Here is a 16,149-nt window from a genome sequence, read left to right as displayed (position 1 = left end):
TTCAAAATCAGCAGTTGGATGGTTATCCCGCCATCGGTCGGACTTATAAATTCCAAGGTGGTAGTGGAACTTTGTTATCCCTTAGTCTCCTCTTACGGCACCCACGGAAAGAGAAGGGGTGGCTATATTCTTTACTGCTGTAGCCACACAGGGAATTATTGATTGCTATTATTGATTAAATATAACATAGCTATGATACAATGTCTGTTAAATAGTATCACAAAATTAATGGCAGAATATCAATACAAAATAAACATGTACGACCTTTTAAAGATGTTTGCAAATCAAACAAGGGAAAAGTTTTCAAATAATACCTCCAAACGCTTGTTTGCATAGGATCTCCTTACTTGAACCTTTTCGTTGATGAATAAATTACTTCTTATGTGTGTACATATAAACTTATTTACAAGCTTCTAATTGTCTGTTGATCTAGCTCAAAGCTCAAAAACCTTTTAATAAAATACTAATATTAAATTAATATTGATATTCTTAAATAGTAATAAGTTAAGAGTATATTTATTTATATATGTTAAAAATTTTAGCTTACTAAGAAGAGTTTTTTATTGTTTGTACGACTGACATCTACCGACATCTGAGGGTAAGCGATTATCGTAGACTATAGACAAAACACTACAAGCATCGCGTGCGTAATGCCAACCCTGCCCCTAATCTCCCTAGGAACTTGCAATCTCACTCGCCACACGAACACAAGGCTTTTTCAAACAGTGTTTAAAATTTTGCCCGTCTAATCGACACAGTGCCGTGAAATTATCGTGTTTTCGAAACAATTATCGTACACCCAACAAAAAAAAAAACAATAAAAAATTGTGTACAATGTAGACCGTGTGGAAATTGAATAAATGCGTTATGATTTGTTATGACTTTATATATAGTTGCAAAAAGTAAATAAATACTGCTATGTGAAAATAAGAACCACCTACATTACAAAAGGTCAACAACAAACGGAAGAAAATGTAATACGCACATCTGATTGATGAAACGTAGCTTATACATATATACATTACGCATCCGAATATTTGATGTTTTGAATAACCGGTTTCAGAAAAAAAAAACAAATGGCCTGTCAATCATTTTGTCTTCTTTATTACTGTCCCAATAAAATGAAATAAGAAAGAAAGAAAAGAGAACAGTTAATAATTTTATGTACTTCATTTTTGTTAAGTACTATTATTAAAATTATGAAGTTAAAGGGAAGTCTAAAGAAAGGGTAAACACTTTATTTTTATAGAAAATTATATTTTATTATTTGTTTAAATACTAAAACTATGTTATTATATAAATATACGTTATTTTTTATATTCAACATAATATTTTAATTTTTTTTTTAATTAGTAGCGATCGATTTTCCTGTGTGATTAATTTAATTAAACAATTTTTTTACTATTTGATCTGTCCCTATGTGGAGCAGATTAAGCGTACTTACAATTTCGAAGTTTCTTTCACGTTGAAAGGTTTCATTTAGGTAATTAATTTAGTTAAAAACAAAGTACGAGTGAGATTACATCTTTATTTAACCAATATCCGGTTCCCACACAAGATATCGTTTAAAATCTATCTATCTATACATAAAATAAAATGGTAGGAAAGTCAAAACTGTACATTGAATATTTTTTTAAAAGAAAACTTGGGGTGTGATCTACATTCGATACCGAAGCCAAAAATATAGTTTTTAGAATTTTTGTCTGTTTGTCTGTTTGTCTGTATGTATGTCCGGGATAAACTCAAAAAGTACCGCATGGATTTACTTCAAATTTGGCAGGAATATTATTAAGAAGTCGGGTCAACATATAGGCTACATATTATCATGCTATCACCTACCGGAAACGAGCAGTGAACCTGCATTTCCTCAACGCATTCTGTAACAACGTGTAATCTAACGACGCATATTTGAATGTTGTTGTTATTATGTTAATAATAACCATGCTATAAGCTAGCTTCACACTATAAATATCGCGCAATACAAGTAACTTAGGCCGATAAACATAATTAAATGAATATAGGTAGACAAGACAATTTTAAAGCAGCGCCATCTATGAGATTTTTCTGTAGATATGAAATGTAAAGAAAAAACGGATAAATGAATGTTATTTTAAAAGGTATAATCGTAGGTATTTTTGGTGCTCTATAGCGTTCACGCAGACGACGTCGCGGGCAGCAGCTAGTGTCATTATAAAATCTGTTTAAATAGTATTTAAAAGTAAAAAGTGTTACAAAGAAATTTAATGAAATGTATGAACACACTTACAAACAATTTGCATCCGTAAAGGTAATGATTTGCCATCGCCCTCGACGTTGGATGCAGTGCAGGTGTACAGGCCGGCTTGGTGACGTGAGACATTGCGGAGAGCGAGGTTGGTGTTCGCTGTCAAGATAACACCGTTTGACGGATTGTTTTGTAGAAGGACACCCTGTTAAATCAAATTGGATTTAGAATTTCAGTTCCTGTATTGCTCATTTTATACACCTATTATTATCGATTAAAGTGTTTGTGTAATTACATTACGAGTGTAATTTTATAATGATATTATTTTATACATTATTGCACGACACACAGCAAAGCTTAAATAAATAATGTAACAATTAATTGGCTTGGAAATGCAGTGGATATGTAGTAGATGTGTATTCATAATACACAAAACTTCGCAATTTCGTTCTCACTTTTTGAAAAAATATATATATCTAAAAACATCATTCAAACGTCCAATACTTTCGAAATAAAAAAACCTAAAAGCAAACGATTTTAAAAAACGCTAACCGCTCGTCAATGTCATTAGGAGGTATTCTATAAAACATAAATGTCTGCAAAAAATATACGAAACTGTCAACTCAGCAATTTTTATGTTGGTCAAGATAAAAAAATACTGAATTCTAACGTTTTCCAAACTGATGCCATTTTACGCGGTCAATCAAAAACTGGGCGGAAACGAATGAATACGGGATTTCGCAATGAATACAAAATTGTCACGGATAAAAAAATATTTGTTATAATAAATAACAATTCTTTTTATTTTTGTCCAACGCTGAATCGATTAAATATGACAATTCGTAGAATTCAAAACTTTCGTACGGCCGATAAATTCACGTGTTAAATTTTAGCGAGTCGTTAAAAAAAAGCCTTTGCAAAGAATAGATAACAGTTCAAATCAAATTCAAAATAAAGTGATATGAACGGTATGATTAAACTGTGAAACGTTGATAGATAAATATTTTATGTACATTCTTTAGATAAACAATGAGAAATTAACGCGCAATTAACACAAAACACCAATAAAAAAAATAAATAAAAAAAATGGTTTTTATCTTAATGCCGACGTAAATTGTAGCGCTGAACTAACCGGCGATCGTCCATTATTAATTAGTGGCAATTTTACGTAAATTACAAATGTGGTAGTAATGCGTCCTAATTAGTACTCAATTATGAAAAAGCTGGTGATATAAATTAGCATTCGTGATAATCGTGAGACCGTAATCGTACCCAATTCGTATTTTTAAATAAACATCAAAAAATTATTTATTTTAGTAATTATTATCTATGATAAAATAATTGTGGTTGATACGAAGCTTCCACCGCTTTGGTGTCTAAATTCTACAGAAAACAACCAGTAAGAGACCCCACAGTAACTCTTTAAAAAACTCAATTTTATAAATTGTGCGATATATTTCATGAAATACTAAACAGTGCGAATAACTCGACGCAACTTTACCGCTACATATTGTGGACAGTTCCTAATATAATATGTGTTTTTAACCGACTTCCAAAAAAGGAGGAGGTTCTCAATTCGACTGTATTTATTTTTATGTATGTTACATCAGAACTTTTGACCGGGTGGACCGATTTCGACAATTTTTTTTTAATCGCAAGGTGGTGTGTGTCAATTGGTCCCATTTAAATTTATTTGAGATCTAACAACTACTTTTCGAGCTATATCTAATAATGCGTTTTTGCTTGACGCTTTTTTCGTCGACCTACGTTGTATTATACCGCATAACTTTCTACTGGATGTACCGATTTTGATAATTCTTTTTTGTTGGAAAGGAGATATCCCTAGTTTGGTACCATGATAAGGAAACCAGGATCTGATGATGGGATCCTAGAGAAATCGAGGAAAACTCTAAAATCCGCAATAACTTTTAACTGGGTGTACCGATTTTGATAATTTTTAATTTTATCGAAAGCGGATGTTTATCATGTGGTCACATTTAAATTTTATCGAGATCTGATAACTACTTTTTGAGTAATCTTTGATAACGCGTAGTTACTTGACTATTTTGTCGTCGATCTACGTTGTATTACTCGTCGATATAATTGAAGTTGGTTTTTTTTTCGTTTGCGAGCAAACACAATTATCTAATATAATATAAATACATAAATGTTCCGAATATTGTATACTTTCGTCGTTGTCGTTAAGTCTTGTTGTTACACACAGAATAATATAACTAGTAAAATTAATCTATAATAATAAGTACTTATATAATTAATAAATAAAGCATATTATTTTAATAGGTTTTATAATATGCCTTGTTTTATCTCTTAGAGAGTTCCACTGGTGGTATACTAAAACAGAAATCTAAAATACCTATCACGGCTAATACTGAGTTATCTTGAGACCGTAAATCCTCTTTCTTAATTACATAGAATAGAAGATAGGAATGAACTTTGTTTGTAGGTAGTGAACATTACGTACGCTTGTCTGCTATTCATTTTGTTGCTTAGACATTTATTTTTACACGGCTGTGTTTCTATTAACAATATATTCTTATACTATATTAATTTTAATCCTTACTTCTACCATTAAGATATTGTTTTCCTTTTTTATATAGAAAACAGTTACATTTTAGTAGAATTCCATCACAAAGTTTCTGACGGCATTTTAATGACGTGCATTGTTATAAGTTTTAATTATTCCGTTATTCTAATTAAATCAACTGCTAAAGTTATTTTAAATCAGAACGAACTATTCATTTCTTTTGTTTCTGAAGAAAATAAAGTTCATGGTAAAGGACTCATTGAATACGTCATTATCCCTAAGCGACTCTTTTGAAAAAGTTTCATGAGGCCGCTGGTGGCGTTAAATTAATAACCACTATAATGAGTTGTATTGAAATATATTTCAAATATGCTGGTGATAAAGCCTAATTTCAAATAGCAGAATAGCATTTCGGTGTTATCGAGCGCATCAAAGTCGTCAAATGCGTTTTCATAGACGTCGTAAAAGTAAACTTTATATTCAATATAAAATACGTTCTCGACAGTTATAAAGTATTCCTATAATTTAATTTATATAATATACAACAAATCAATACTAACAAGTCGATACACACCCGATTTTGAAAAAAGAGTTTGCAAATTTTATGGAATAAAAATCTGATTAGCTGGTCCAAGCCAAGATGAAAATGTAACACCGCTGAAAATAAAGGCACCATGATTCTTATACTTACGTTATGTTCCCACACCACTTTATAAGCCGGCGGGTTTGCATCGACTTCGCATTCGAAGTATACATCGTCGCCCTCTTCAATATCGTTTGGGTTCATCTTGGCACCGAGGTGCATTGTGGCGACGGGCACGTCTGTTGAATTATTCATTCTATTGTTAACAAAATAAAGTTGAATTTCCTCTGTACGATATACGTATACATTTTTACACAGAATATTTGATGCGGTTTTATTGCGAGTGCATGAAAGTTTCATTTCTGTGTCGAAAATATATTTTGGGCTTGTTCTATTCTACTTTCCATAAATTTAATAAATCACCGTTTGTTGGATGGTTTCGTTAAAATATTGAATTTTTATTTTAAAATTGCACCGTTTTATAAGTAAGTTAAGTCAATAAGAAAAAAGTAAGACAAGTTTTGATGATAATATCTGAAAACTGTTACATACTGTAGGAGATAATGTCTACAACTAACAGAGGTTTAATAAATTTTGAATAGTTTGAGATCAATGTAATCTGAGAGCTGTTCTTCTGGTCAGGATCGTAGCTGGCATTTATTATTTTTTTACGATATAAAATATAGCGCATTCGCACACTAATAGATTATGAAAATAGTACCAGACATTGACAACGTTTTCCGATATTCATATGGAATTAAGTGAAAGTAATTAGTAACATGTGAAATTGATTTTATTCTCATAAAGATACAACTAAAACTATCTATATTCAAAAAATAATGAAATAACTAACTAAACTTGTATCTTTACAAAATGTAGTGTGCTATAGACAACGCCGATTGGCGTGAGACAGCACGAAATCTGATAAAAGGAAGAGACTTTCTTGCATCAAATCTACCCCCTTAGCTCACTGGTATTAGACCTTTATCTACTTTTGGACGAAAACCAAGGAACTCACTTGAGATTTATAATACATGCAAAAATCTTGCGCGCCGTATATTTATGTTCCCTACAATGAGTAACGATCGCTATCAGGTATTTATGATAATAACCAGAACCAGCGGCTTGACGTGCTCTCAGAGGTACGGTGACGAGACTTACAAGGACAAACATCCAAACAATGAAAATACTAGTTGGAAAGTATAGTATGAAAGCACTCGCCTTCAGGTCAGGTCAAAGATATATATTCTCATAAGATCTCACAATTCACTTATATCAGGAATACAAAAAAAAAAGAATAATACATTTTTAAATAACTATAAGTATTACATTATTTCTAGCCGAACGTGTCGGTACTAATAGTTCACCACATTATACGATATCGTCACAAAAAGCAAAAAAGTGAGGGTAGAAAATTACTAATATTGATGGTCAGACCAGTCACTATACAGAATAAAGGAAACAAAATTTTCTGTTGAGGTTTTTCTTATATTTAAATTATAAATGATAATGGCAAGAAATGCGACTTATACAATTACGTCTACTATGCTAATTGGTTTTTTTTTTTCGATAAAGACGATTATTTTGGATAACAACATAACCAGTTAGATTTATTATTACCTCTCATGATTTTACGGTTTTATTTGTGTTCCGGTAAATAAGGTCTATAATTATTATTATTTTATTGTGTTTGTAAAAAATATATGACATTTCCTATTCGTAACCTTTTTTATTTATTTTATCTCAGTAGTGGCACCGTCTATAGTGAGTTCTTTATAGAGACCCGTAACTATTCAAAGTTTCATATTACAATGAAAATCTTTGACAGGAGGCGACCCCTCCAGGTTCGCTTAAACCGAAAATAAAAATCATCATATCAAAAATTTCGCTCTAGCGGGTACATCGTTCCATAGCTTAATTGGCTAGGGCGCCGACACGGTCAGTTGGAGACGCGGGTTCGAACCCCGCTGGAGCGGTCAATTTTTGATATGATATTCAAAAACGTTCAGCCTTTTTTTTACGTGGGGAAAATCCACCATGGATACCCTCCGGCGCTGGGGCGCCAGAGGGTTATGTCAGACTCCTACTGTCTAAAAACCACCACGTGTGAGCAGGCGTCCGCCTGGGTGGGGCGAGATGGGGTCGCGCTAGCATTCGCCACGTTGCCCCGGAGTAGTAATTATACCTTTTTCTTTTTTTTTTTTTACGTGGGGAAAATCCATCATGGATACCCTCCAGCGCGGGGGCGCCAGAGGGCTATGTCAAACTCCTACTGACTAAAAACCACCACGTTTTAGCAGTCATCCGCCTGGGTGGGGCGAGAGGGGTCGCGCTAGCATTCGCCACCTCGCCTCAGCGGTAGGCCCGGACAAAGCTTCCGGGCCCCGGCATGATGGTGGGGTGACCTCGCTCACAACAAGGCCACCCCTCAGACGTATTGGGTCGTGTCGTCCGGCCGGCCGAAGTCCCCCGACTATCGGCCGCCGACCCCACTATTACGAGGGGGGGAGGAGGTGGGCAAACCGCCTTCTACCCGGGTGGATCCAATGACGGCAGCCTCCCCCTCTCTTCGACTGAGAAGGGGAGGCTGCCGTCATTGGATCGACTCACAATGGCAACGGTGCCGTTCAGGTCCGCAGCCCAACAAGGGTGTGAGCTAGGAACGAAGTACGGTTCCGCCGCCACTGCCACGTCTATGCGCCACTGCGCCAAGGCCTGCATGAGCAGATCTTGGGCCTGGGCGCAGTGGTTCAGGTTCGCCTGGAGGAAGTTGTGATGTCTGATCTGGTCCATACTATTCAGACATCACAACCTCCTCACCGTCCGCCACCGAAGGGACGACCCCCTCCTTGCCGATCTGGCTCGCAGCCGCTGGGGTGGCCCGAGCCCCTGCGGTTCTACACTTTATCATCGCAGGCTTGCACCTACGACCGCCCATCCTGTGGTCGGAGGGCTTGCCGGACTCTGCGCAAATAGCGCAGCGCGGGGTGACCTCATCACACGCAGCTGCCTTGTGGCCTGCACGTCCGCATCGGAAGCACAGGTCGCCCCTGTCCGCCGACGCTGGGCACTGAGGGCGCGTGTGGCCCAGCCCCATGCACTTGAAGCAGCGCATGGGCAGTGCCTCCAGAGCCGTCACGCGTGCTGAACTCCATCCGATCAGTAGCCTGCCCTTTTCAGTCAGCGTTTTCGCTGCCGAAATCGGGCAGGAGACCACGATGGAGCTCGTGCTATAGAAGCCGGAGCGTAACGATCCGGCCTTTACGAGCCCGACGTCAATTCCCGTTGCTTTGGCGACCACCGCTGCCACTCCCTCCTTAGTAACCGTCTCATCCAGGCCCGAAATCCGCACCTCCGCAGATTTGACGGGCCTGACGATATTCGCCACCCCAGACAGGGCTCCACGAAGCGATTCCGCGAGCCTGTCCGCCTTCGTATTCCTTTCAGAGCCGGAGATCTCCAGCATTCTGGCCCCCGTGGCCGTCTGCCGGGAACGGATTTGGTCGATACCCAGCTCTTGGAGGTTGACTTTTTCCTGGGCCGTCCGGAGGACGGAGCTGTACGTCAGCCCCCTTTCCACGGCCTCTGGCTGCAGCTGAAGAACGACTGCCGCGGTCTTCGGCGTCTTTAGCTTCGGCTTGGCAGTCGCTTTCGCAGCCGGCTTTCCGGACGGCATGGCGGAGTAGTAATTATACCTAGTCCAGCCATAAATTCTGTTACAAATGAAAATGCATTTTTTTTTAAATGAAGTAATGTATTATTATTAAAATTTATACCTACATATTTATTAACGTCTCAGAACAAAATAAAAAAAATATTCTATTCGAAATGGCCACATGTAGCTTTTATACAGACTTTAATCTATGGATTTACGCACTGTTTCCAAGGGAAATTTTGCCAAAACTTGCTCCAAAGACTTTTTAAGAGACTCAATGTTGCTGTGTCATTTAGAGCAGGCTATGTCTTCTAAAACTGACCATAATTTGAAGTCTAAAGGATTGAGGTCTGGGCTAGATGAGGGCCAGTCTTCAACTCTAATGAAGTCCGGAACGTTGGTTTCAAGCCGGCTTGGGTAGTTCGTGCCTTGTGACCAGGTGCAGAGTCCTGCTGGAAAGTCCACGGTATATTTTAAAAAAGTGTATTGCTGAGAGGTTTCAGAACATGATCCAAGACTATATCTTGATACACTTTGGCTGAAGTATACACTCCTTTTTCACAAAAATGTTGTTTGTGACTCCTTGATAAGACAAGCGCCACCAAACCATCACTGACGCAGGATGATGACCACGTTGTACCTCTCCGACAACTTAAGCAGCTTCTTTAGAACTGTGAGCGTACACTTTATCATTGTGCTTATTGTAGTGTTCTTCAGTCGTGAAAATTTTTTCATCGGTAAAGAGGATATTTTTGTGCCTTTTACCTGCGTATCACGAGAGAAGGCGTTTTGATCGATCCACTCTCTTTAATTGTAAAGATTAATTTAGGGCATGTCCTGTATATCGGCGATAAGCACCGAGCTTCAGGTCTTGTTTTTTAATACGCGACAGAGTCCTAGCGGGAATCTTTATTTCTCGCGATAAGATTTTTTGCTTCCTAATGGGGTTTCGACGAATTCTGACTGAGCATTAACAGCCTTTGTAGTTCTAACAACATGCGGCCGCCCCGATCTTTTCTGATTTTTGACAAACGAAGTGTTGCTGTATCTGTTGATAGTACGATATACCAACATACGGCTGATATCAAGCTTTTGAAGCGTCCGGAATATGATTGACGGTTCCATACCCACTTTGTGCAAGGCGATCACTGCAATCCTATTCAAATTTCGTTATTAAATTTCGTCAAACTTCATTTGAATTTATTTTATATAGTCCTGTTGTTAGTTGTTTTATTATGCAGTATACTGTGTTATTTATAGTTTTAAATATTTATTTTTCTACTTTTACAACAGAACATGTATAGTAGTATTTAAATTCTACGTACATTTTCATTAAAAGAGTGGAAACGGCTTAACGGGATTCAAAAAACATGAATTCTAACTGAATATTAAAATATTCAAACAAGACCTGATTTTTTAAAAATGCTTGACTTGTTCTACCACGCATTTTACACTCTAAGGTGATGGAATTAGCGTTAAATTCGCTTACTATTTTGTCAACCTTAGAAAATTCATTTTGTTTATTTATACTAATCCATACAACCTTAATAGTTTATTATTTTTAGTCTTAACGTTAGCTTCGCTTACTGTGACACCACGGTTACATTAGATGTATTAAAACTCTTTTAAAGAAAAAACCATGTAACACGTTAAACTTATTTAGCGATATCCAATATAAAATTTTCAGTTTGAATGATTTTTGGTTATTTATTTTGCCGCCTGTCACCTGCTTGATTTAGACATATATCAAAATAGTATTCTGTAGTTATATAGATATATATTACGGCCTGACCATGTATGTTTTTAACCGACTTCCAAAAAAGGAGGAGGTTCTCAATTCGACTGTATTTTTTTTTTTTTTTTTTTTTTTTTTATGTTACATCAGAACTTTTGACCGGGTAGACCGATTTCGACAAATTTTGTTTTAATCGAAAGGTGGTGTGTGCCAATTGGTCCCATTTAAATTTATTTGAGATCTAACAACTACTTTTTGAGTTATATCTAATAATGCGTTTTTACTTGACGCTTTTTTCGTCGACCTACGTTGTATTATACCGCATAACTTTCTACTGGATGTACCGATTTTGATAATTCTTTTTTTGTTGGAAAGGGGATATCCCTAGTTTTATACCATGATAAGAAAACCAGGATCTGATGATGGGATCCCAGAGAAATCGAGGGAAACTCTCGAAAATCCGTAATAGCTTTTTACTGGGTGTACCGATTTTGATAATTTTTTATTTAATCGAAAGTTGATGTTTATCATGTGGTCACATATAAATTTTATCGAGGTCTGATAACTACTTTTTGAGTAATCTTTGATAACGCGTAGTTGCTTGACTATTTTTTCGTCGATCTACGTTGTATTACTTGTCGATGTAATTGAAGTCGGTTTTTTTTTCGTTTGCGAGCAAACACAATTATTGTGGCATATTTTTTATAACTCTTGTATATAATTATTATTCTTCTGGGTGCCGTTAAGTGCGAGACGTATATTTTATTTATTTATAATACCTTTAATGTAAAGGTCTTGAATTTTCTACAACATTGTCTTAACAAGCAAATGAGACACGTCTTTTCATATGACAGACGCATTAATAATTTCCTTGAAAGTAATTTTGTGTTAAAGCTTAGTCACCTTAGTGTCAGCATAAAGGTCATCGGTCCCTGTTATTTTTACAGACATCTGTCAGCAATTGTTAATAATGATAAAGATATTACCTGTTAACTTATATTAGAGCATCGTGGTGGATTAAGCTTGAACCGATCTCTTCAATGAAACATATGCCTTTTGCTTTAAAATGCTAAGTTAAAGCTACTTCAACTTATCCAGCTCAAAATAGTTAAATTACCTACCAACCGTTCAAATTGTATTCATGGTAGCTAGCTAGTTCACTTTCTCTTTTTCGTCTGTTTATTAAAGTTCTAAGGCCAAATATTTAAGTGGAGTATAGCTAAGTGTGACAATTACTATAGAAACAGGTTGAATCTTGCAGAGGCAATAATGATAATTGCATAAAATTATATAGAATGTTGTCTATGTCCTAAATAATACAGATTAGTAGGAAATAAAAGGAAAAATCTTAGACACAACATCTTAAGAGGAACACTACATAATTAAGATACCAAAATGACAGACGATATGACCAATTACAATGGTTGTGGATAGACATTCGTTATTTCTTACCGATTCCCTTTTATATGCCACAATCGAGAGGTAAATTGATCGGTATCATTTAAGCCTCCAAATGTAGTTCTTAATGTCTACGCTAGAGCTAAGATCTAAGATGAGGTTGTAATTGCCTTTGGTATTAGAACCTAACTATGAATGCAATAACAATTTACGTTTTCATTATAAAGCTCAGGGTTTCTAATGTGTAGTATAAGACTGTTATATTAATATTAAATTTTGTATTCTTACTTTTTTTTTGTATAAAATTAGTATAAAATATGAATGTTTATCTGTAGTCATTTCATCATCTTCCTACCCTTATCCCACTTATATAGGGTCGGCACAACATGTTTTCCTCTTCTATTCCTCTCTGTTATTCGTCACTTCAGCGCTTACTCCTTTCCTTCTCATATCCTCACTCACACAATCCACCCATCGTTTTTTTGGTCTGCCGATCGCTCTTTGTCCTTCGACATTATTGTCTGTATTCATTTATAGAATCGTAAACTATGCATTTGGTTATGTCCTAATCTTTAGCACAGTGTTGTGCCAGCCCTCAAAGGTTTCTGAGATGTTACAACAAAAAAATAAGCGTAGCAACGCGCGCAGGGTACAGCTAGTAAGTAATAAATATTAGACTTGAATAGTTCATTCTAAATGTCTAAATTTAGTATTAGCATATAATATATTCTTTTGGTGTTGGTACATTAAGTATTCGAGCTCTACAGCCCGTACTGAAAAAGACGTATTTATATGTAACATAATAAAAAACGTATAAACAGACTTGCAACACACTTTCAAGTTTAGATTCAAAGTTCAGACTTCTAGTGTAAAGATTTTGGAATAAAACAGTAAAAAAGAAATCTGAAGATATTTGTGTAAAATAATATTAATTTGTTGTTATTGAAAATTTAAAGATAGGTCAGCAGACTAGATATAGGACCATGGAGAGGGTATTTAATATAGGAAAACATCAATGTTTCAGATACTCAAGTAAATGACTGTAATATCTGATTATAACATTATGAAAATGAAGTAAAGTGGGATATATTTGATATTATTTTATAAACTTCAACAAACTAAACGCTTAAGATATTTACAACGCTAACCTGTCTATGACGCGACCTTTTTTCAAGAAGTGTTCTACTTATTAGGTTATTTTGTCAAGTAAAATTTTGGTTCAATTGTAGAAAAATAATAAGTTTAATTATTCGCTAAAACATATTGAATATTTTTACAAGTAGTACCTATAAATAAAATAAACAAACTTATATGAAAATATGTCTTACAAGCAAAATTGGTAAAACTATCACATTCATATATAAAAAAAAATCAAGTATTAAATTGATGTAAATTATATTATATACAAGCGAAATCTTAGAACGTCCCTTGTGAGTAATATTTATGTATGAATCGAATAAAATAAACACGTAAAGATTCCTTATTTTTTTATACGTTTACCCAACATAAATAATGTTATATATTCAGGGTTCTATTACATAAATGTAATATAACTTAGTTTATTTACATAAACAAATAAACTGTGTAGTTTTAGGTATTCATAGCTTGATTAATAATAACCTATAAACATGGTAAAATATCAATAAATAGAGAGATCTTTAGAGTTATTATAAAGAAACGAAAAATTATCTCTATCTTGGTATTAGTTATCTTTTATTACACTTCTTTATTTTGTTTTGTTGTTCACTTTAGATGAGTTCGCGTAATTTTAGGCTATTTTTACTTTTAAGACTTAATACAACAGTAGAATTGTACTTACAATAAATGTTTAGCGGTAATTTGCTTTCTATCGTCGATTTATTGAACTTTGAATGTTCCGCTCTGCAAGTGAGCACTTTCCTATTGTGTTCCTTCTGAGGCGTCCACTGCAATACCGATTGAGTCTCGTTTCTATCGTCCAGCTCCTGTGAATTTTATATCCTTTAGTAATGGCACAATTGAAGTTAAAAGGGCGTGATAAAATGTTAAATCTAAGAATTTTATAGGTTAATGCGATCTTTATAGCGCACTTTTGAATTGTCGTTTGAATTGAAATTTTCTGTCTTGTAGATATTTTTAGTTCACTTCGATATTGTAGGTTTTTGCCTCTGTTTGTATTTACACTTGATCAGTTTTTTGCTGTTACACAAGCGTTAATAATGTGAAGTAGACCTAGCATTCATAGCTAGTTTTTGAGTACATATATAATTTTTATTAGTATTGTATTTCACATGTCTTCTAAATATAAAATAATTTAAAAAAAGTATCTGTGTCTGCTTCGACGCTCGACTGGAGTTTACTCTTTTGGTCGACTGTCTAAATAGGCAGGAAAAAGGTTTTCTAGTCTAACAAAAAGATTAACCATATCAAATGGTAAATAAACGAATCAAATAACGCCATCTATCGGATGGCAATAAGGCATGGCAAAAGGATATCTGTCTTTAAGCTATATTTATAGTAGGTCGTCTATTTTTCCAGAATACGGCGTATTATAATGACCGCTATAACGACAAATTATGGTAGTTATGGGGTGAAAACTTAATATACAGCATTCCAATACAAGATGATTTTTTTATTTAGCTCAGACTTTGTTTATTTTCAGAAATAAATGAAAATTTCTAGCTCTTTTATAATAATACTTTTAATATCTTGCTTTGTAATTAGAATGTGAATATTCTTTGAACAAAAGTGAAATTATATTAGTCTATCGTAATCAAGATCATTCTAGTAAGCTTTCTAGTAAGTTAAGTACGCTAATTATTCAGAGGACTGTTTCTTTATTGCCAAAAGTAACAAAAAAATTATATACCATACACTTTTACTTATAATAAATTTTAACTTAGACTTTTTTTTTATTCAGCGTCGTTTTTCATTAGTTAATTTCAAAATTTCAATGTTAATTAAATTGTATTTATCGTCGAAAAAAATAAGGATTATCTGTAATTATAATAATAGTATTTAATATTATTAGGCCGATTTCAATTATTCTTTTTTTATCGAAAGGCGGCGCGTGTCATGTGGGTGGTTCCATTTAAATTTAATTGAGATCTGACAAGTACTTTTCGAGCTATATTCAATAATGCGTATTTACTTGACTAGGTTTTCGTAGACTTACGTCGTATTATTTGTCGATATAATTGAAGTCGACTTTTTTTTTTCGTTTGCGAGCGAGCAATTATATTTTTGTGACTCCGTTAAACCGAGGTAGGGGCACAGAAGGAAATATCCGGCTCAAAATTTTGAGCAGCCGTCTGTGGAACTTCGACCTTACAGAAAATCACAGCTAAATAATACAGCTATCCATCAATATTGTGTTCCTATGGTGAGTAAGGTGACCAGAATTTCTGTGGAAGATTGGGGGTAGGGTCAGCAATGCATTTGCGATGCTTCTGGTACTGCAGGCGTTTATAGGTAATGATGATTGCTTACCATCAAGTCGCTTGTTTATCGATCTAGTTATATATATATATATAAAGTAGATTTTTAAAAATTAATAAACTAAATAAATATTATAATTGACAGAATATTTTCTTTGAAAACGTTTTTTTTTTTTTTTTTTTTTGTAGTCTTGTTCAAATTTTTATTCTATTTTTCTAAAAATTGACCTGGAATTATTCTTATAAAAAATAGAACTAATTTACAAAATTCAAAAATAATAAGTAGCTTAAACTTAAGTGGCCTGCAAAAATATAAAAGAATGTCACCGAACATCATAAAGCTTGCTTAAGCTGTTACGTAACAAGGTTACTATAGAAACTAATCCTGATCTAACAAGTAAGCCAAGGGCGAATCAGCAGCACATAAGGTTAGATTAATTAAAGGATGTTAACGCTTAACCGGGTGCCATGGCTTAACAGAATCTCTGGAGCATAAAGTGTGTATAAAGGTGAAAATTTCTTGAATAATATATCAGTGGCCAAAATTCGCTATGAAAAAGTGTTAGTGCTTAAACGAGAATTAGCCTTGAGAA

The 16,149-nt window shown here is 34.7% G+C and overlaps 1 protein-coding gene across 1 annotated transcript in view; it reads right to left on the bottom strand.

Moving 5' to 3' along the window:
• The window catches only part of LOC123670143 (nephrin-like), a 262,031-nt gene that overhangs the window by 25,326 nt on the left and 220,556 nt on the right, over nt 1-16,149 (bottom strand). The window contains exons 8-10 of the mRNA XM_045603647.1: nt 13,960-14,104; nt 5,461-5,591; nt 2,267-2,429 (exon numbers count right to left, since the gene is read on the bottom strand). Of these exons, the coding sequence (XP_045459603.1) occupies nt 2,267-2,429; nt 5,461-5,591; nt 13,960-14,104 (439 nt within the window). The remainder of the gene's footprint in view (nt 1-2,266; nt 2,430-5,460; nt 5,592-13,959; nt 14,105-16,149) is intronic.

Source organism: Melitaea cinxia, chromosome 4 (assembly GCF_905220565.1).
Source record: "Melitaea cinxia chromosome 4, ilMelCinx1.1, whole genome shotgun sequence".
Lineage (NCBI taxonomy): Eukaryota > Metazoa > Arthropoda > Insecta > Lepidoptera > Nymphalidae > Melitaea > Melitaea cinxia.
The sequence above is the reverse complement of the archived record's forward strand: the minus strand, read 5'-3'. Positions and strand labels throughout refer to the sequence as shown.